The following is a 20,533-nucleotide window of genomic DNA, read 5'->3' as shown; positions in this document are numbered from 1 at the left end:
TTCCTAATTTAGCTGAGACAGTCCCGAATTGATGGAATTCTCCCACTGCTTCCCCTGCAATTCTGGCATCATAGGGCTGGACCCATGTGTACCTTTCACAAATGCCGGCCTGTACAGAAACTTTTACACAATGGTGGGGGAGGGGAGGGGTGTGCAGCCGCTACAGGACCCAGAGGGGAGAAGCAACTGGCAAAGCCAGGCCACCTCCATGAGTAGACTAGGGGGCCCCTTCTAAACACGCGCCAGACACATGCATTCTCAGAAAACCCAGCTCTGGGAGCCCAGGAGGCTGGAGCTGGATGGTCGGGCCCTTCACTGAATATCGTTATGGGTTTGGTTTAACATCCTTTGTCTCAACCTGTGGTAAAGAAATAATGTCAACAATAGAAGTGGAAGCGTTGGGAGGTATGCTTGTGGCTCATAAGAGGGGCAGCACGGTGGGTTATCATCATCAGCAGCTATTTATATAGCGCCACTAATTCTGCAGCGCTGTACAGAGAACTCACTTACATCAGTCCTGCCCCATTGGGGCTTACAGTCTAAATTCCCTAACACACACACACACACAGACTAGGGATTTTGATTGCAGTCAATTAACCTACTAGTATGTTTTTGGAGTTTGGGAGGAAACCGGAGCACCCGGAGGAAACCCACGCAAACACAGGGACAACATATAAACTCCACTTAGATAAGGCCATGGTTGGCTTAGTGGTTAGCACTTCTGCCTCACAGCACTGGGGTCATGAGTTTGATTCCCGACCATGGCCTTAGCTGTGTGGAGTTTGTATGTTCTCCCTGTCTTTGCGTGGGTTTCCTCCGGGTGCTCCGGTTTCCTCCCACACTCCAAAACATACTAGTAGGATAATTGACTGCTATCAAATTGACCTTAGTCTCTCTGTCTGTGTGTGTGTTAGGGAATTTAGACTGTAAGCCCCAATGGGGCAGGGACTGATGTGAGTGAGTTCTCTGTACAGCGCTGCGGAATTAGTGGCGCTATATAAATAGCTTGTGATGACGATAAGAGTGTCTTTATATTGTCTGAGAATCCTAAATCATCATCTAGTAACATTAGAAAAAGGACCATTACATGCCAAAATATGAAATATTCATGTATTAAAGCATTAAGATAAAGTCCATAGTTCAGCCATCTTGCAGCTACCCATTGCCTAATAAAACATTCACACACTATTTATGGGGGACAATTCATTAAATGTTGAAAAGCACTATGACGATAGGACATTCTCTCGCTTCACCCTATACAACAAAGGGTCACCCCCGTGATAAAACTACTATCACTGCTGTAACTTCTGCCTTTGCATGAGGAAGACTATTTAATAATTATTGTGGGGGAGGGGGCAGGACGGCGCAATTCACTGTGAATCGCAACACTACGCCCTTCCCTCCGGGAGTTTGGAAAAACTTCTGGAAATTTGGGAGTCTCCTGTACAATCCGGGAGAGAATGCAACTGTGCCCCTACCGCTCTCTGACAGTATCGCCGAGGGCAGTTGAATATTGCTCAGCTGACCCGGGAATAATTTTTGATAAATTGTGGTGACAAGGAAGTTTTCACCATTGTGATTCGCTGCGATAAAAAAATAATCAGCCCTTCCGCCACAAACTGGGTGGGTAATACTTCCGCAGCTTTATGGCGCTTGTGGGCGGTTAGCAGAGCAACAGGCAGGACCCACGCAGCAATGTTATTAAAACCTTATCCACTTTGGAGATTGAGTCACCATAAATGTAACTGGCCTGCTGCTGTGATCTACAGGGGACCGAAAAAATAATCACATTCATTTTGCAGTCCGAGAAACATTGTATAGTTTTATCTTTAGGTAGTTCAGTTTTGTTTACATCCAGATAGAAATTTTATTTCTCTCTTTAAAAATGCTGAAGGTGTTTTTCCTCCCTCTCGCCACATCCAGACCATAGAAAACACCTGTCCCTGAATAAGGAACATAGGTAGTTTCAGGAGCAGTCCAAGTAAAGGCTGTTATATCCTTAGGGCTCATTCAGATGAGTGGTTAGTAAGTGAGCAAATGGCTCTAATTATCTCACAGGTATTGGAGTCATTGATCCCGTGCCTGCACGTTTTATTAACCTCTTGTTTGAATGAACCCTTAATCCCAGCAGGTATTCTCAGTCCTGCATCAGACTGCTGAATGACCTGAGAGCAGGGCCGGATTAACGGAATGGAGGGCCCTGGGCTAATGGGGCCCCCATTCCCCCGTGAGCCCCCCCCCCCCCATTAGCAGCCTGGCCGACTGCCCCCCCCCCTCCCCCCTCCAAGCGCTTACCTTCTCCTCTCCTGTCACTGCAGTCCTCCTTCCGCGGCGTGCTGTAAGCTCCTTACTGAGGGGATCTCGTGACACTCTCGCGAGATCTCCTCAGTAAAAAGGTTACTGAGCCCTGGAGAAGGAGGACTGCAGTGACAGAGCTCAGCATTGATCGGGCCGGGGGTGCCCCCGCCCCCGTCCCGATCAATACCTCTGCTGAACTCTGTCAAGGGCCCCCTGGATGCCCGAGGCCCCTGGGCTGTAGCCCAGTTAGACCTCGGGTTAATCCGGCCCTGCCTGAGAGTCAGGGATTTATACATTGCAGAATTCCTGCCCTACTCCATGTTCAGGACTGTGTGCAGGTGCGCCGACACTGTTTACTGAACCGTACTAGCAGCAGGACCGGTGCTAGCATGTCCGGCACCCCCCTGCAAAAAATAAAATTTGCACCCTCCTCTTTCATAAATGATTTGTTCATTCAATAATGCTTTTACTTTTGATGCAAATCATATAACAAATTTTAATAAAGAGAGCAATACAAAATAAATACATTAAACAGTAAACATGAATTGCCATATGAATAATATAAATCAAGACTATGGGGTAAATGTATCAAGCTGAGAGTTTTCCGGCGGGTTTGAAAAGTGGAGATGTTGCCTATAGCAACCAATCAGATTCTAGCTTTCATTTTGTAGAATGTACTAAATAAATGATAGCTAGAATCTGATCGGTTTTTCAAACCCGCCGGAAAACTCTCAGCTTGATACATTTACCCCTATGTATTCTTTGTAATAAAATGTAACATTTTTGAGAAATTAGTTTGGTTGTGCCCCCTCCTTCATCACAGTGACCCCTCCTTCATCACACTGTGCCCCCTCCATCACACTGTGCCCCCTCCTTTATCACAGTGACCCCTCCTTTATCACAGTGACCCCTCCTTCATCACAGTGACCCCTCCTTCATCACTGTGCCCCCTCCTTCATCACACTGTGCCCCCTCCTTTATCACAGTGACCCCTCCTTCATCACACTGTGCCCCCTCCTTTATCACAGTGACCCCTCCTTCATCACACTGTGCCCCCTCCATCACACTGTGCCCCCTCCTTCATCACAGTGACCACTCCTTCATCACACTGTGCCCCCTCCTTTATCACAGTGACCCCTCCTTCATCACACTGTGCCCCCTCCATCACACTGTGCCCCCTCCTTCATCACAGTGCCCCCTCCTTCATCACAGTAACCCCTCCTCCATCACACTGTGCCCCCTCCTTTATCACAGTGACCCCTCCTTCATCACACTGTGCCCCTTCATCACACTGTGCCCGCTCCATCACACTGTGTCCCCTCAATCACACTGTGCCCCCTCCATCACACTGTGCCCCCTCCTTTATCACATTGACCCCTCCTTCATCACACTGTGCCCCCTCCTTTATCACATTGACCCCTCCTTCATCACACTGTGCCCCTTCCTTTATCACAGTAAGCCCTTCTTTATCACTCTGTGCCCGCTCCATCACACTGTGCCCCCTTCTTTATCACAGTGACCCCTCCTTCATCACACTGTGCCCGCTCCTTTATCACTGTGCCCCCTCCTTTAGACTGTGCTCCCTCCTTTATCACAGTGACCCCTCCTTTATCACAGTGACCCCTCCTTCATCACATTGTGCCCCCTCCTTTATCACTGTGCCCCCTCCTTCATCACACTGTGCCCCCTCCTTTAGACTGCTCCCTCCATCACATTGTGCCCCCTTATGATCACACTGCATCCTCCATGCTGCTTTTGCTCCCCTTAAGCTGTTTTCCCTTTATCACACTGCACCTTCTGGGCCCTCATTTCCTTTACTTACCGTTCTATTTCCTTCTTTCTTCTGTTTTCTTCTCTTCTGTCTGCTGTCTTGCTCCTGGCTCCTCTCTGCGCCGCTCCTCAGTCACGCCCAACAGTCAGTGGGAACGGGGCAGCAAGGAGGGGAGGAGGGTGCCCTGCCATGATAAGGTAAGTATTTCATTTTTTGCTGGCCCGGCGGACAAGTGGGGGATGGCAGGTGGAGGTGAGCACCTCTCAGGCTTAGCACCTCCCCCCCCCCCCCCCCGCATTTCTTAGGCCCTGATTGGCAGTACAGTGATACAGCTTTGTTAGAGTTACACAGTTTTCTGTTTTATTTATGTATTGGATGAGCCTTAGTGGTGCCTCCGGTTCCTGTACTATATAAAGGCTGCAAACTCCTGAATATTGGATCAGCCCACAAAATGTTCACATTCACCTTCTACAGACATAAGGTGCTCTGTATAACTGCTTGGTAAACATGGGCCTATAAGCAGAGCAGTCACCTGGCCATGGTTTAGGGGCCACTAAACCACTAAATGAGTTACAAAATGTCATTGAGTATCTTTATTATCACTCCCCTCACTAGGGGCACGCTGTTGACATAGAAGGGCAGCATTTGGCAGCTTCACAGGTAAGAAGCTGCCCCTCCATGTTGGTAATGGGCGGGGACTGTGGTGCCGGGTTATGATGTCACAGCCTGGCACCACAGTCTCACGAGGAGACCATGGAGCTTTGCCCGGCTCCAGCCAAGGTAAGAAGTAGGGTGGGGGCGGGGAATGGTACAACAGGAAGGGGTGGTGGTGGGACAGCACCCGATTGAAAGGGGAGTACCCACGGGGCACGCGCCAAGCCTGGCTATAACGTTTGGCAACTTTCTCTGTCATGACATGTTTACAGACCAAAGTATATCTCACACTCATGAGTGGACTTGCCCATTCTCCTGCCTGAGGGAGCAATTAAATTCATACTTGCCAACCTTTGAGAAGTGAATTCCGGGAGATCCCGGACAGGGGGCGTGGTTGGAGGGCGGCAGGGGGCGGGGTGCGGCCAATTGCGTAATTTTGGCTCCACCCCCGCAATGAAAACGTAATTTTGTTGTGGGGGCGGAGACAAAATGATGCGATTCACCGCGAATCGCGTCATTTTGGCAAGTAAATTCCAGTATGCGGGATACTTGCCTGCTCTCCTGGGAGTCCAGGAGACCTACTCGGATTTCGGGAGTCTTCAGGACATTCCGGGAGAGTTGGCAAGTATGACTAAAATCATCCCTTATACAAACTACCATAAAGATTTATATATGAGTTGTGTGCACTTTCAAATACAAATATTGTCATTTTTAATCCCTATTAGAGCTAGCAACAAGGAAAATATCACTAATTCACACATTTGTGTCAAGAAAACGATGTATTTTTAAACTAACACCCTTCATTTTGTTTACCTTCAACGTGCGCTCCCGGAGACAGCTGCCACAGGTTGCCTAATTATACCCCTGATCCCACTTCGCATAATCACAGCATTTCGGATGCTTATTACTGATAGTCATCTGGATAGCAATAAATAAAAAATGTCATCACCTGCCTGTGCTTCCTATTAAGTGATAAAATGTAACCGACTGAAAATCACTGACACATAAATAACTGTCTCTTATAAAAACTTACATCAGGGGGTCAAGCTTCAGGTTCCTGACATGTGTTGCTGTCAAAACAATTATTTTTATTGCAGAACTTTGTACAACCGTAGTCCTTTATTCCTCAGTCAGAGGAAATCAAAAGTACCAGCGACAAGTCAAAACACCACCATTTTTTTTTTTTTTTTTATAGCTACGAAAAATGTGTCTAGTTTATTATGTTCCAAAGAGACAAGTGTATATTGTATTCCATCCTCCTCAGAAGTACAGTAATAAGTCTGCCATGGCGTCTCTGCACATCTGTTTTTCATATCTGGCTTCCAAAACTTTGGTTTGTCTGTAATATTGTGACCTGTTTATTTTTTGACCTGCTCTGTGTACAGAAAGGGCAGCCCACTGTACAATTATTGGTTCTCTGGTGCTCACCCAGACCGAGATTGCTTTACAAGAGAGAAAAACAGCTGTTTGCGTTTTTTTATAAGAGCACCGGAGGACTAGGGAGGATTCTCATCCAAAAAGCTTTTTATGTCCCTTCTAAATTCTCGTATGCCTTCTTAAATTGCAGCTTGGCAGATGGAGAGTAAATGAGCAGCAGAGAGCAGTAGATTTAAAATGATTATAGAGTAGTAATAATCCAGGACTGATCCTCTCACCGCTTTGTTATGTGTTAACTCATCTGAACCGGGCATAGCAAGAAGCCACTTCTTAGTATCAGATATGAATACAGCTGTCATGTATTCCTCATTCCTTATAACATACATTATTTGAATATAATAATATGTATACTGTGAATTGCAACTGAGTATTTGCAAAGGGGTTGGGTAGATCAGAGCCTCATCTCAGCTTTCAAATCACCCTGTTCACCTTGAGATATATAGAGAGGACATTTATGAAGTGCCAAATGAACCAATGTGCAGTGCAAATTTAGCTTTGGGGCAAATTGATCAAACTGCGGGTATGGAAAAGTGGAGTTGTTGCCAATGTCAACCAATCAGATTCTGTCATTTTGTAGAATGTACTAAATAAATGACAGCTGGAATCTGATTGGTTGCTATAAGCAACATCTCCACTTTTTCAAATCCGCAGCTTGATAAATTTACCCCTTGGTCTTGATAGGTGCCGTGCGTAAGTCTACCTTGATTTCTGCCAATGCGCATAGATTGGTAAAGCAGAATTGTGGAGGAGGGGAAGTTTGCACATGACGAGGTCAGGAGTTGGGTGGAGGCAGAATCCTTCTTGCAAAGTTCGGAGTAGTTGCAATGTTGCCTCTAGTTTTATAAGTTGGACTTTGATGTGATGTTTACACTTTTGCTCAGCAGACCTCCTAGGACTTTTTATGCGCACTGGGAGGACCACTCAGAAGCAATGTAGCAAAACTAATGCAATTTGCAGAGCATATCGTGTGCGCTTCAAATCTGAGTCCCAATCTGCTCATCAACGGCTCCATATGAGACCCAATTATAGGAAGGGAAAGTAATTGTGCAGACAATTAGCTTCTTATCAGTCCGCGCAGCCACACGCACTGTGCTGTTCATGCAAAACCGACTTTTGCCTAAGAGTGCGCCAAGCACCTGCTGCACCTGGGTCACAGGATGAGTGGCATCAACCTAAAGAATTCTACAGCCCTGAGCGCTTGTTTGCAGCAGTGAAGGGTTCCGGTGACTCTGCATTGTTGTGGGGGCATAAATTCCTGGCATGGTTTGGCTGCAGTCATGCCCATAGAAGGCTAATCACTATATAATGTCACTGAGTGATCATCATCACCCCAGGTTGCAGCATTTGTTTCCTGATGGGAGCTGCGTCTTCCTGGATGACAGTGCCCCCATCCACCGAGCATGTGTGGTCACCCAAAGGTTTCATGAGCATGACCCTGATGTTATACATATGTCTGGGCCTTCTCAGTCAACAGATCCCAATTGAGCATTTAAGGGATATTTTGGAATGACCCCTGGGACAGTGTCTTCTACCACCATCAACCAGGCCTCAGTTCAGTGACTGTTATGTGGAAGAATGGTGCTGCGTCTCCCCTGTACATTTCCAGACATGGGTTGACCATACTCTCCCGGAATGTCCGGGAGACTCCAAAATTTCAGGTGGGTCTCCCGGACTCCCAGGAGTGTATGGCAGTTTCCCGCATCTGCCCACTTCCTAGTGAAGTGGGCAGAATTAGGTCCAAAATGATGCGATTTTCTGGGAATCACTGCATTTGGCCCCCCCACCCCCCGCCGCTGTAATATGACGTGTTTGTGTCATTACGTCATGGGGGCAGGTCCAAAATGATGCGATCTACGAAGTCACCCCCCCCCCCCCCCCCGCACGACCACCTCCTCCCGGACGCCAACTACAAGAAGTAGGCAAGTATGGGGTAGATACAATGCCACAGTGTATGCAGGACATAATGCCCGAACGTGGTACCTTAACGCTCTATTAAGTGACTTTATAGTGATTTTTCCATGTTTTCATCTACTACCTGTACATTATATGGTCATTTTATATGTAATCTTTATTTCAATACTGATTTCCTAAGCAGCAAAGCCCAATTAGACTAAGGACATGTGGGGCACAAATCCTGTTCCCAACTTCTATCCAAGCAGACAAGCTACAGTGCAAAACAAACCATCTGGAGATCATTTATGACATGTTCAGAATGGGCACCGTATGTGGGTTTTGTTCTTTTAGTACTGCACCTACCTGGGTCTCCCAGCACACTTCAATGTCCATGTCTACTTTCTGGTCTTTAGAGACGCCTTCGCAAAGTAGAAGTTCCCCAAGCTTTACAGGCCGGAGGAAAAGTGAGAAGACATGGACTGTACAAAAGTGTCAATGTGACATCAAAGTCATCATCAGCAACAGCTATTTATATAGCGCCACTAATCCCGCAGCGCCGTAGAGTCCAACCTCCTCTCACTTTATAATCACCCTTTTATCAATGAACGTTGTCTAAAATACTTCTTGCTTTAACTACATCATGGATTAAATAAATGATGAGAGTGAGGTGACATCGGGACATAATTACACGCCGGCTTTTTTGTGGTTTTGTTTTTTTTTTTACATTGGCAAAGTGCGGCCACAAATGCGCTTGTGGCTGAAGTGCAACCGAACAGAGCAAAAATGTGTCCGCTTATAAATATATGGGGTGAGACCTGGGGGTACATGTATCAAGCTGAGAGTTTTCCGGCAGGTTTGAAAAACCAATCAGATTCTAGCTATCATTTATTTAGTACATTCTACAAAATGGCAGCTAGAATCTGATTGGTTGCTATAGGCAACATCTCCACTTTTCAAACCTGCCGGAAAACTCTCAGCTTGATACATTTGCCCCCTGATCTTCACCTGCAACAATCAAACAGTGCTTCAGCTTTTGGCGTTAAGGGGGGGTTGTGGGTTACAGTAAAAACACATGGACTTACCTGGCTGATCGGACCAAAACTCTGGTGCCATGGTGTTTGAATTGGTACTTCCTGAAATATAAAAAAGATGAACATGAATTAACATAAAATAATTAATAGATATGGGTCAGAGAGGGCAGTGGTGATAGACTAATACATTGCAAGCTACATATCTTACAAAGAATTTAAAGGACCACAAAATACAATGCACTGTGCAGTGTAAAACCATATATTGTGTAGTTGTATCTTTTTCACTACCAGGATTGCGTCTTTATGTGAGTTACTTCATCTGGACAGTTGTCAGATGGGGATGTTAGGTTGGGTAACTCAGTAAACTCATTTATTTAAACCTACAACAGCCCAAAATCATTAAAAAAGAAATGACGCGTTTACAACACTGTTGTTTAAAAAAGCAAAACAGTAACTAACTGGGCAAACCTGGGTTTGTCAGGGGTGGCAGAGACTTTTCGGACCACAAACAAAACTTTTACATCTGCTTGGAATAAATTTGGACTTCTACAGGATAGCTCTCTGCAGAAAGTACTTGGATAATAGTTGTGAACCCACGCAGCACACAAGTAGACCATAGTTGCCTACTCTCACGAAATGACCGGGAGACTCCCGAATTTTTGGGAGTTCTTCTGGACACTCGAGAGCAGGCACACATCCCGGATGTAGCCATCTCCGTTGTTGAAGAGGGAGGAGGCATCATCATGGCCCGCCCCCTGCTGCGATTGGCCAAAATTGTCTGATTGCCCAGGGCGGGGCATAACGGCGCAACACGCGTGGTCACGCCCCCTCAACGAACCCCCTCCCGGACAGCTGCCTTCAAAAGTAATCAAGTATGAAGTAGACGCACCCCTGCAAGTTTATGCCTTTTCTTAGTTCTAGTTGAGACCCATTGGGTGAAGTTTGCTCCTTCTGTGTTGTCCTAGAGAATCTACGTGAACGCCGTGACACTATATAGAAATATATAGGGTAGTCCTGCAGTGGTGGGATTCAGCCGGTTCGCACCGGTTCTATAGAACCGATTCCTAAACTACTTGCGGTTTGCTAGCCTGCTGTGCGGCCATAGCCGGATTAAGGGGGGGGCACAGGGGGCACGTGCCCCGGGCCCACCTCTCTCCAAGGGCCCCCCGCCGCCGCATGCACTTTCCTGCTGTCAGTTTCTAACTGACAGCAACTGCTCCGGGCCCCCCTCTCTCCGCGGCTTTCCCCTACCCCCCCCCCGTTGCCCATATGACCCAACCTGCTCCTGCTGTCAGTTGCTGTCTGACAGCTCTGCCTATGATTTATTTTTTTTTTCGGCAGCGGCAGGGGGGGGGGGGGGAGGGGGGGGTGGTTTGCGGGCGGGTTCTGGGCTGCTCCTCCTCGTTGGTGGGGGGAGCAGGGTAGCAAAAAAATATATATATATTTAATCACCTGATCTCAGCGCTGGCGTGCCTCCTTCCTCTCTGCTCTGTTAATGCTGAATGACAGGTGTGACATCATCAAGTCACGCCTGTCATTCAGTGAGGAGCAGCGCGGAGAGGAAGCAGGAAGAGAGAAGACAGAAGAGAGGAGAAGAAAAGAAAAGCTAATAGAAAGGTAAGTGAAAAAAGGGAATTAAGCAGAAAGGCAAACTATGAGGAAAAAGGAGATGAGAGAGGCACAGTAAGGAAAAAGGAGATGAGAGAGGCACAGTAAGGAAAAAGGAGATGAAAGAGGCACAGTAAGGAAAAAGGAGATGAAAGAGGCACAGTAAGGAAAAAGGAGGTGAGAGAGGCACAGTAAGGAAAAAGGAGGTGAGAGAGGCACAGTAAGGAAAAAGGAGGTGAGAGAGGCACAGTAAGGAAAAAGGAGGTGAGAGAGGCACAGTAAGGAAAAAGGAGGTGAGAGAGGCACAGTAAGGAAAAAGGAGGTGAGAGAGGCACAGTAAGGAAAAAGGAGGTGAGAGAGGCACAGTAAGGAATAAGGGGTGGAGAGAGGCACATTAAGGAATAATGGGAGAGAGGCACAGTAAGGAATAAGGGGAGAGAGGCACAGTAAGGAATACGGGGAGGAGAGAGGCACAGTAAGGTAAAAGGGGGGATGGGAGAGGCACGGCATGAGAAAAAAGGGGGGAGATGCACAGATTGAGGAAAAATGGGGAGACAGGCACAGTATAAGGAAAAAGGTGGGGAGAGAGTCACAATAGTAGGGACTATTAATTTAAGATGGGGTGGTTTGGGGGTGAGTTTGGGGAGAATGAGGTCTCTATTAAATGTGCCTATGAATAATTTAATGGCAGTGACAGGTTCAGGAAATAGGTATATTTCTGAAATGCAAATACTATTCATTTATTGCTGGACCTGTTTGTAGGGAGGAAAATAGGTTTATTTATTAAATATGAATACTATTATTTTAATGTTGGGGCTGGAGGAAGGCCTAATTATTAATCGTGGGTGGTATTGATTTAACCTCGGGGCTGGCTGTAATTTTCTAAATGTACCCATTTTTTCCTCCAACATTCCAGGATCCAGACAAGCCGCAACTAAAAAAACCTGCAGCACAGGTGGTGAAAGTAAGAAGAACAGGTAGGAGAGAGCAGCAGCAGAGTCTGTGAAACGTTGTGATTCTAGTGGGACAATCCTAATTTTTGGTGACCGTTCAATGGTGTACACAACAATGCAGGTTTTTTGGTCTGTAGGAGGGTGCATCAACACACCCATTAGCAATTTTGAATAAATATTGAATAAAATTTTAGTACATTTTATATATATATATATATATATATATATATATATATATATATATATATATATATTATTTTTTATGTTAGTTATAATGTGCGGTATCATTGCTAGTTTTAATGTGCATTATCAATGGTATTTTTAATATGCGGTATCATTGCTAGTTTTAATGTGTGGTGTCAATACCAATTTTAATGTGGTGTTTTGATGATTGTTTTAATGTACAGTATTTTAGTTTGTGTAAACAATGATATTTCTTATGCAGACAACCCAGGCGAGCCCTCTGGGAGAGCTGTAAGTGTCATACTGTGGGCTGTAGGTGATGTAATGCAGCATCTGTCACTATTCCCTTCATTTTAGATCTTAAGGGCCCCCCTGTCTTAAGTGCCCCGGGCCCCCCAAAGCCTTAATCCAGCTCTGTGTGCGGCTGCTTTAAATTTTTACACCTTGTGCACTGCAGCTTGCCCTGCTGGCCTGGACAACGATCCCAAATCAGTTTAATAGCTCACACAGGCCTGGCTCTGCTGTTCTAAGCTGTGCAGGGCTGTTCAGGCTGTCAGTCATCATGTAAGCCCCACCCTGCCTCCCTTGTTCTTTGCAACGATTGGCTCCCCCTACACGTGTCCTGAACGCACAACAGACTGTGCAGAGGAGAGATGCGAGAAGAAGATCCAGCCCAGGGAGGAGGCCGCGGAGCCACCATCAGCCATCACGCGGCAGCGCAGAACAGCAGAGCAGACAGGCAGCCCGGGCCGGGAGTACGGACATTACTGGGTCACTCACCGTCGCCGACCGTCGGCATCTGGGGTGAGTAACCGTGATGATGCTGATGTGCTGAGCCTGTCACTGCAGGTCTTATCGGCCTACCGCTGAAGGAATGGAATCCTACTCCTACAGTGCAAAGATGGTTAAGGGTAAATCACACAGCTGATGATGCTCGGATAAAAGCAAAGAAAATTGCAAGTGAGGACGCCAATCAAACAGCAATATGGAAATATCTTCACTAACTGTTTGTGAGGTATTTAATATTAAAAATCTTCCGTTACACATAATCTAGTTGTCTTTACCTCTTTTACTGTTCTTATTGCAGTATTTAATGCGTGAATTGTTAGACTACCTTTCGGTATATCTTTTGGTATAGTTAAAATGGTCATTAGGACATAGAACCTGTTGTTAATTTTTTTGAATCCCACCACTGTAGTCATGTCTTAAGCCTAGAAGAGGACAAGTAGGGAGGTGCTTTATTCATGAATTAGCCGAAGAGAGGACAAAGGAGCCTCCTTCTTACCTGGGCCTTTTACCATTGTACAACCTAATCTATGCATGATGGTAGCAACCATCTCCGGCGAATGGGAAAGATTGTGCTACAAATTGGGGATCCGTTTTGCAGCTACGGGACACCCCACCAACTGGAGTGCAACACAAAGTGATTATTTCTGGGGCAGCACAGTGGTTAGTATTGTTGCCTCACAGTGCTGGGGTCATGAGCTCAATTCTTGACCAGTGCGCTTTGTGGAGTTTGTATGTTTTCCCCGTGTTGGCGTGGGTTCCCTCCTACACTCTAAGGACAAACATGGTCGGCTAAGAGGTGTTTGAGCGTGGCACTCGCACTCCACCATTTTCCAAGTTAAAGGTTATTAAACCAAACAAAAAACAAGCCCGTGCTCGGTATATCCCATATTATATATGGTACCAGCTGCTTGGCAATAAGCCCGCGCTCGGTATATACCATAATGTATATGGTACCAGCTGCGTGGCAATATAAATGCTCATATATGTATGCAAAAAAAAAAGACAGTTGTCAGCGCTTATTCTTTACACTGCATATCTGTGTGTGTCTAGCAAAAGGAAAACATGAGGTATTAGTTCATATTTTGATCAAAACTTTAAGCCTTCATCCCAGTGTCAAGGGCACCTCATTATATGCAGGTCCTACACTGACCTATATACTTTAAACACCATTAAAATGTAGTTAAAATCAGATGCACTAACCTCCCAAGCTGGGATGCAGGCTTAAATGTTTTGATCAAAATATGAACTAATACCTCATGTTTTTTGCTAGATACACACAGATATGCAGTGTAAAGGATAAGCGCTGGCAACTGTCTTTAAGTTAAAGGTTATGACCTCTTACTGTCATGGGTTAGACGTAAAAGACAGTCAAACAAACACTAATTTTGTAGAAAAATAAAAACATTCAAATGAATGAAGAGGATAGTCCAGATGTAAGAGCAGAGAATACTTTAAGATAATGTTTTTACCTTTGCTGACAAGTTGCATTTCTATCACAGTCCAAAAACCTGCAAAATGTTCCTGGCAGCCCCTAAATTATGTACATAGCTGGGGTTGGCTAGTCTGGGGGGCAGAGGGAAATCTGTCCCCAGGGCTGGTCACATAATGGGCTACCCTGTGCTGGGACACTGGTCTACCTGCATTTTTTTCTTCCTTTAAAATGTTCCTAATTGGCTACTGGGCCCATTTTCGCCCCCCCCCCCCCCCCCCCCCCGAGCTAAAATTTGCTAGTCAGCCCCTGGTACATAGCACAATAAAAGGTGCAGTAGGTATAAAATAATTTACTACGCTCCCTCATTGTTTCTGCTATTAAAATGACCCTCTAGAAGAGAGAGCATCAGAACAAAACAATTCCTAAAAAAAATAAAAATGAAATACATTGCACTGTTCAATAATATTTATTTTCACATAATATCTTTCAAATTGGATGTGGAGGAGAATTCCGCTTTAAGTTTGCAGCTGTCCGCCCACACGTCAGTAAGGAAGGATGAATGTTGGAGATATTTGCACTTTCTTCCACTTTTCGCACTGGTTGCCTAGCAACGGCTGCACCACATAAATCCAGTAATAACACCACATTATTTTATCATCTTAAATTAATAAAACGGTCTCCTGAAAAATACACTTGTCTCATTATGGGTCCATAGAAAATTACCTCATAAAGAATTTGCTCCTAATAATTTGAAACAAACACAACAAAAAACAGAGCAATCTATGAGTGGGCTTTTAGTGAAAACATTTAGAACAATGGTTCAATGAGGGGGATCCGTCTTCTGTCTGAGAATGTAGGCAGAAGAAAATCAATTTCGTAGCCTAGACTGGCAGATGATCAGGAAATTTCACACACAAGTTTTTAGGCATACGTCGTCCTTGTAATATATGCACAGTGAAATGAATAACTAACACACTTCATAAAACCAGTTATCACCTTCCAGGGACAGTTCCATTGTTTGAAGATTTGTCCCTCAAAATTTTTGTTGACAATAATGTCCCTAACTTTCAATACGGACTAATTTTACAATAAAATTCCAATAATAATTCCTCTTTTGTGCAGGTTAGATACAATCCTATCTTGCATTTTATTTTATTATCTTTGCCTTTATGAGGTAATTTTCTATCATGGAGTATTTAAAATGCAAAAACAACCCCATAAAATTATCAAATTTAGTAAACATGGCATTATATATAGGGCAGCACAGTGGCCTAGTGGTTAGTACTTTTGGGATCATGAGTTTATTTCCCGACCATGGTCTTATCTGTGTGGAGTTTGTATGTTCTCCCCGTGTTTGCATGGGTTTCCTCCAGGTGCTCTGGTTTCCTCCCACACTCCAAAAACATACTAGTAGGTTAATTGGCTGCTATAAAATTGACCCTAGTCTGTGTGTGTGTGTTAGGGAATTTAGACTTATTATTTATGCTGGAGATTCCAGGGCTGGACCTGACTCAAAATAGCATGGCTGACATTGAAAAACGTTCTCTATACTTTGGAAACCCAGGGGCAAACGCAGGATTTGTAGAGGGGGGTTTCCACATCACGCCGCCAGTGGGCGTGACCAGCATGCAAGGGGGCGTGGCTATAATTTTAGACAGTGCTGGGCTGCTCTCCAACTCTTCCTATCTCCATAATATACATGGGCAATGCTGCGTGCACTACTGTTAGGTGCACGCAGATCTCCATTTTCAAGCAGAGCTGTGTGAATCGGTAGCAGGGTCCAGCCACCTCAATTAGACATTGCCCCAAGCTTGAAGGGGGGTTTTCAGGCACTAGGATCCCCCACCCCCTCGGTTTGCCTATGAAACCCTGCTTTAATTTACTATTAAAACATGTTTAAGATAGAAAAATCCTTGTACAGAGAAGTAAAATCTTAATTACAACGTACAGTTATTACAGTTCAGGCTTGAACGAATGACTGACATGTAAAAGTATAAAATTGTATATTGTGTAATGAATAATTTGACACATAAAGGAGACAGGGGAATTATGTAGGGGGAAGGATATATAGCAGTGCATTGTGACTAGCAGGGAAAGTTTAGACTCCACCTCTCCTGTTAGCGTAATCTCTACAACAATATTATATAACAAATATATATCTGCCACCATGTTGCGTATTGTGTGATTATAAAGCAATATATTTGAAACCTGTGGCTTAGGTCTTGAGACATATCCTCTTGCATGTGTATGCAGTGATAGTGATGTACAGTACACACAACTGTACAAACAGCAATTTGCAGCCACACTGGGAGTTCTCACCCTGTTGCCTCAGGCAGAGGTAAGACCGAATCATTGGTTCACAGCTGCAGAATGTTTGAGCTAGAAAAACAATAGCTGTAAGATATGAAGTTCAGATGACTCAACACAAGTTCTGTGATTATTTCTGGGTACGCAGTTCTATAAAGTAGGTAAGACTGGAGAAATCTACCACTGGCTTTTATCTACACCATGGTTCAGTCCCCTGACCTCAAACAATTGTCTGTACTGCATATACACTATATGGACAGAAGTATTTGGCCACACCTGTTAATTATTGAATTGAGGCGTTTCAATCAGACCCGTTGCCAGAGGTGTGCAAAATCAAGCACCTAACTATGCAGTCTCCATTTGCAAACATTTCTGATACAAAGTGGGTCGTTCTGAAGAGCTCAGTGACTTCAAACGTGGTACTGTGATAGGATGTCACCTTTGCAATAAGACGGTTCGTGAAATTTCATCCCTGGTGGATATTCCGCGGTCAACTGTAAGTGATATTATTACAAAGTGGAAGCTTTTAGGAACAACAGTAACTCGGCCATGAAGCAGAAGACCACGTAAAATCACCGAACGGGGTCAACAACTGCTAAGGCGCATGGTGTGTAAAAGTCGTCAACACTCTGCTGATTCCATAGATGAAGAGTTCCGAACTTCCACTGGCATTAATGTAAGCACAAAAATTGTGCGGCAGGAGCTTAATGGAATGGGTTTCCATGGCCGAGCAGCTGCCTGCAAGCCTCACATCACCAAGACCAATGCCAAGCATCGGATGGAGTGGTGTAAAGCACACTGACACTGGACTGTGGAGCAGTGGACACGTGTGCTGTGGAGGGATGAATCACGCTTCTCTGTTTGGCAGTCAGATGGGTGAGTCTGGGTTTGGTGAATGCCGGGAGAACGTTACCTGCCCTACTGCATTATGCCAACTGTGAAGTTTGGTGGAGTGATAATGGTATGGGGCTGTTTTTCAGGGTTTGGGCTAGGCCCCTTATCTTAAGTGAAGGGCAATCTTAATGCTTCAGCATACCAAGTCATTTTGGACAATGCTATGCTTCCAACTTTGTGGCAACAGTTTTGGGGAAGGCCCTTTTCTTTTCCAACATGACTGTGCCCCAGTGCACAAAGCAAGGACTACAAAGACATGGTTTAATGAGTTTGATGTGGAAGAAATTGACTGGTCTGCACAGATTCCTGACCTGAACCTTATCGAACACCTCTGGAATGAACTGGAGCAGAGATTGTGAGCCAGGACTTCACGTCCAACATCAGTGCCTGACCTCACAAATGCTCTACAGAATGAATGGGCACAAATTCCCACAGTAACACTCCAACATCTTGTGGAAAGCCTTCCAAGAAGAGTGGAAGATGTTATCGCTGCAAAAGGGGGCCCAACTCCATATTAAAGTATATGTATTTGAATACAATGTCATTACAGTCCCTGTTGGTGTAATGGTCAAGCGTCCGAATACTTTTGTCCATATGGTATATATCTCTCTTCGGGTACAATATATATGTTCCCTACTTAGAGTACTGGTAGGTTACTTTACTAAGAGGCTTACGGCCTAACGCGTGCTGGTGGCCTCCGTATATACTGCTGCTGCCGCACACAGAGTGGGCCATAAGCGTGGCCAATAGATTTTTCATTCATGGATGCAGTGTATGTCTCTTTGACAGACTCCTTCTCCCCTAATCAGAAGGTTCCAGCTCTTACCCCAGTGTCTGAGGTAAAAATGAAAGAACCCATAACCACCCGCTCTTCTCCCTGATCCGGGGGTTCCCAGAGAGGGAGAAAAAAGATTTCTGGTCAGGTTTCACCTAAGAATGTTTGAATAAAAACTTGTTTCCGGGACGCTTGTTCAAGCGCTTTTACCTCCTTCCACAGCACTACCAGCAGCCCCTCAGCCTATCTTTACGTGTAGTAGGCACTGCACAACATGGAGTAGGGGGTCTGGTTCGAAGCTTAACTGGCAATTGAAAACAATGGACGCAGGTGTATGCGTTTGTGCGCAGTATTCAGACTTCAAGATGTGCTCAGATTTAAACGAGCAGCAGATGCGTGCGCTTGACAACAAGCACACCCTTGGACCCTTTCGCAAAAGTGCAAAAAGTCCAATTCGCAAAAATGTACAAAAACCTTTTATGTTATGTTACAAATGCGATTGCTTTGGCGCATCATTCAAACTTGAATAACTTGGCTACGACAGCAGGAAAAACTTCCAGACATGCGTGCATAAAACAAATTAAATAAATTTATCTTTGCTACAATGCGCTCGATAAATACTAATCTATGGCTTAGCAACTACAAAAGACCCAATAAGCGTCTGCGAATCACTTGCAAACCTCTCATTAGATGCGGTTCCCTAGTTTTGGTGTCCGTCATCTACTTGCTTTATCAGGCGCATCTGAAACTACTTCCCAGTCTGAATCCAGCTCAATTGCTCGAACACGCCCTTACTGTCTACGTTAGAATCTCCCTTCCCCACCCCGTCACGGACCCTACTTACCACGATCCCTATGACTTTCCCCTGCACCAGATCAGGATGGATCAGGTAACCATACTAGTTACAGTTTGGCCATGGTTTGATTTCCCATAATTCATCAGGGCCCCAAACTTCCTCTGGGGTTCTCCTGGACTGCTTCCAGGGCATTTCCTGGATTTGTTAAAGACCCTGTCTCACTGCATGTGGATGGCAATATCACTGGGTTGCTAACAGATTTAGGGGTATATTTACTAAACTGCGGGTTTGAAAAAGGTGGAGATGTTGCCCATGGCAACCAATCAGATTCTGGGGGGGGTATTCAATTGTTCGGCTTGACGGCCAAAAAACTCGTGCTCTAAAACTATTACCGTTAATACGGTAAAATTGCACTTAAAAACCGTTCATACGGTAATTTACTCGCTGAATTTCAGCTCGCAGCTCCTTCAGCGAGTAATTACCGTATTAACGGTAATAGTTTTAGAGCGCAAGTATTTCGGCCATCAAGCCGAACAATTGAATACACCCCTAGATGTTATTTATTTATTGCATTCTACAAAATGATAACTAGAATCTGATTGGTTGCTACAGGCAACATCCCCACTTTTTCAAACCCGCAGTTTAGTAAATATGCCCCTTAGTGTTAGCATTGCCTAAAAAGACTTTTATTAGCGCGTGCTTGAGTTTCTGTACTTGGGATAAATATTTGCTCTCATCGGAGAATTTGACCTTTGGCTGGCTCTTGCATATCACACAGACTTATTAGCTTGGAAATATGAGGCAGGTGTCTGGATCCTGTGTCCCCTTGGTGTGCTTTCTAGCACATCTGGAGTTAATGCTTCTTCAACACCTTTGCACCTGGTTTTGTAATCAGGCCCTCTGTATAATCTGGCTAAGGCTTACTCCCACTGCCAGTAATTCTGTACAGCCTTTCTCCTGGTTCTGTCGTGGTCCCAGGCCTTGTCTGTCTGTATTCTCATGCTGGATTGTCTGGTCTTGTCCCTGGCTTCTTGAACTCCTACATTACTCTGCTGCCTGAACCTTCTGGCATTCCATGGGTATTGCATTATCGCACTTCCCTTTGAGTTTCCCAGCATCTATTCAGCAAGAAGCTGTTATTGCTTGTTTTTGCATTATGTTTTGTTTTTTTCTAACTTACTAATTGACTCTATATTTCTTGTTATATCTGACACGAAAAAAATAAATATTTTCTTTATCCGGTATCTTGGCGTGTCAAATCCTTACAGCGATTATTGACTACTATTATATGTATCTGCTCTTTCTCTGTTGGTTCAGAACTAAACAAAGAATGTTGTATATTTGCTTGCTGCGTGTCAATACGTCGGACATTCTTTCTTAGCATTTCTGCCCTCTGCGAATGAAGGTTCTTCTGATACTGGTTCCCATTCACCTTACAGACCCCTGGTTAATGGGGACTACAGGGGATAACATCTTTAATGGGCGCACAAAAAGACCCTTATTTAATCAGTCCATTGCAGAATTTTATACCGGCTGGCACCCATGTATTGTTCCCACAGTTTAATGTCACGCTTAAAACCTATTAACTGTCCCTCCAAGACATACATGCTGGTCAGTTGAGCTAGGTAGGAGAACTTCCTGCAGTACATCCCAAATTATTTTTTTTTTTTTTTGTTCAATTTTTTTTTATTGAGGTATAAAATATCACATAT

At 44.8% G+C, this 20,533-nt stretch overlaps 1 protein-coding gene across 2 annotated transcripts in view; it reads right to left on the bottom strand.

Moving 5' to 3' along the window:
• The window catches only part of AMOTL1 (angiomotin like 1), a 132,418-nt gene that overhangs the window by 87,922 nt on the left and 23,963 nt on the right, over positions 1–20,533 (bottom strand). For both annotated transcript variants that reach the window (XM_075198748.1, XM_075198749.1), the window contains exon 3: positions 9,136–9,186. In XM_075198748.1, the coding sequence (XP_075054849.1) occupies positions 9,136–9,186 (51 nt within the window). The remainder of the gene's footprint in view (positions 1–9,135; positions 9,187–20,533) is intronic.

The sequence above is a fragment of the Mixophyes fleayi genome, chromosome 2, assembly GCF_038048845.1.
Source record: "Mixophyes fleayi isolate aMixFle1 chromosome 2, aMixFle1.hap1, whole genome shotgun sequence".
NCBI lineage: Eukaryota > Metazoa > Chordata > Amphibia > Anura > Limnodynastidae > Mixophyes > Mixophyes fleayi.
The sequence above is the reverse complement of the archived record's forward strand: the minus strand, read 5'-3'. Positions and strand labels throughout refer to the sequence as shown.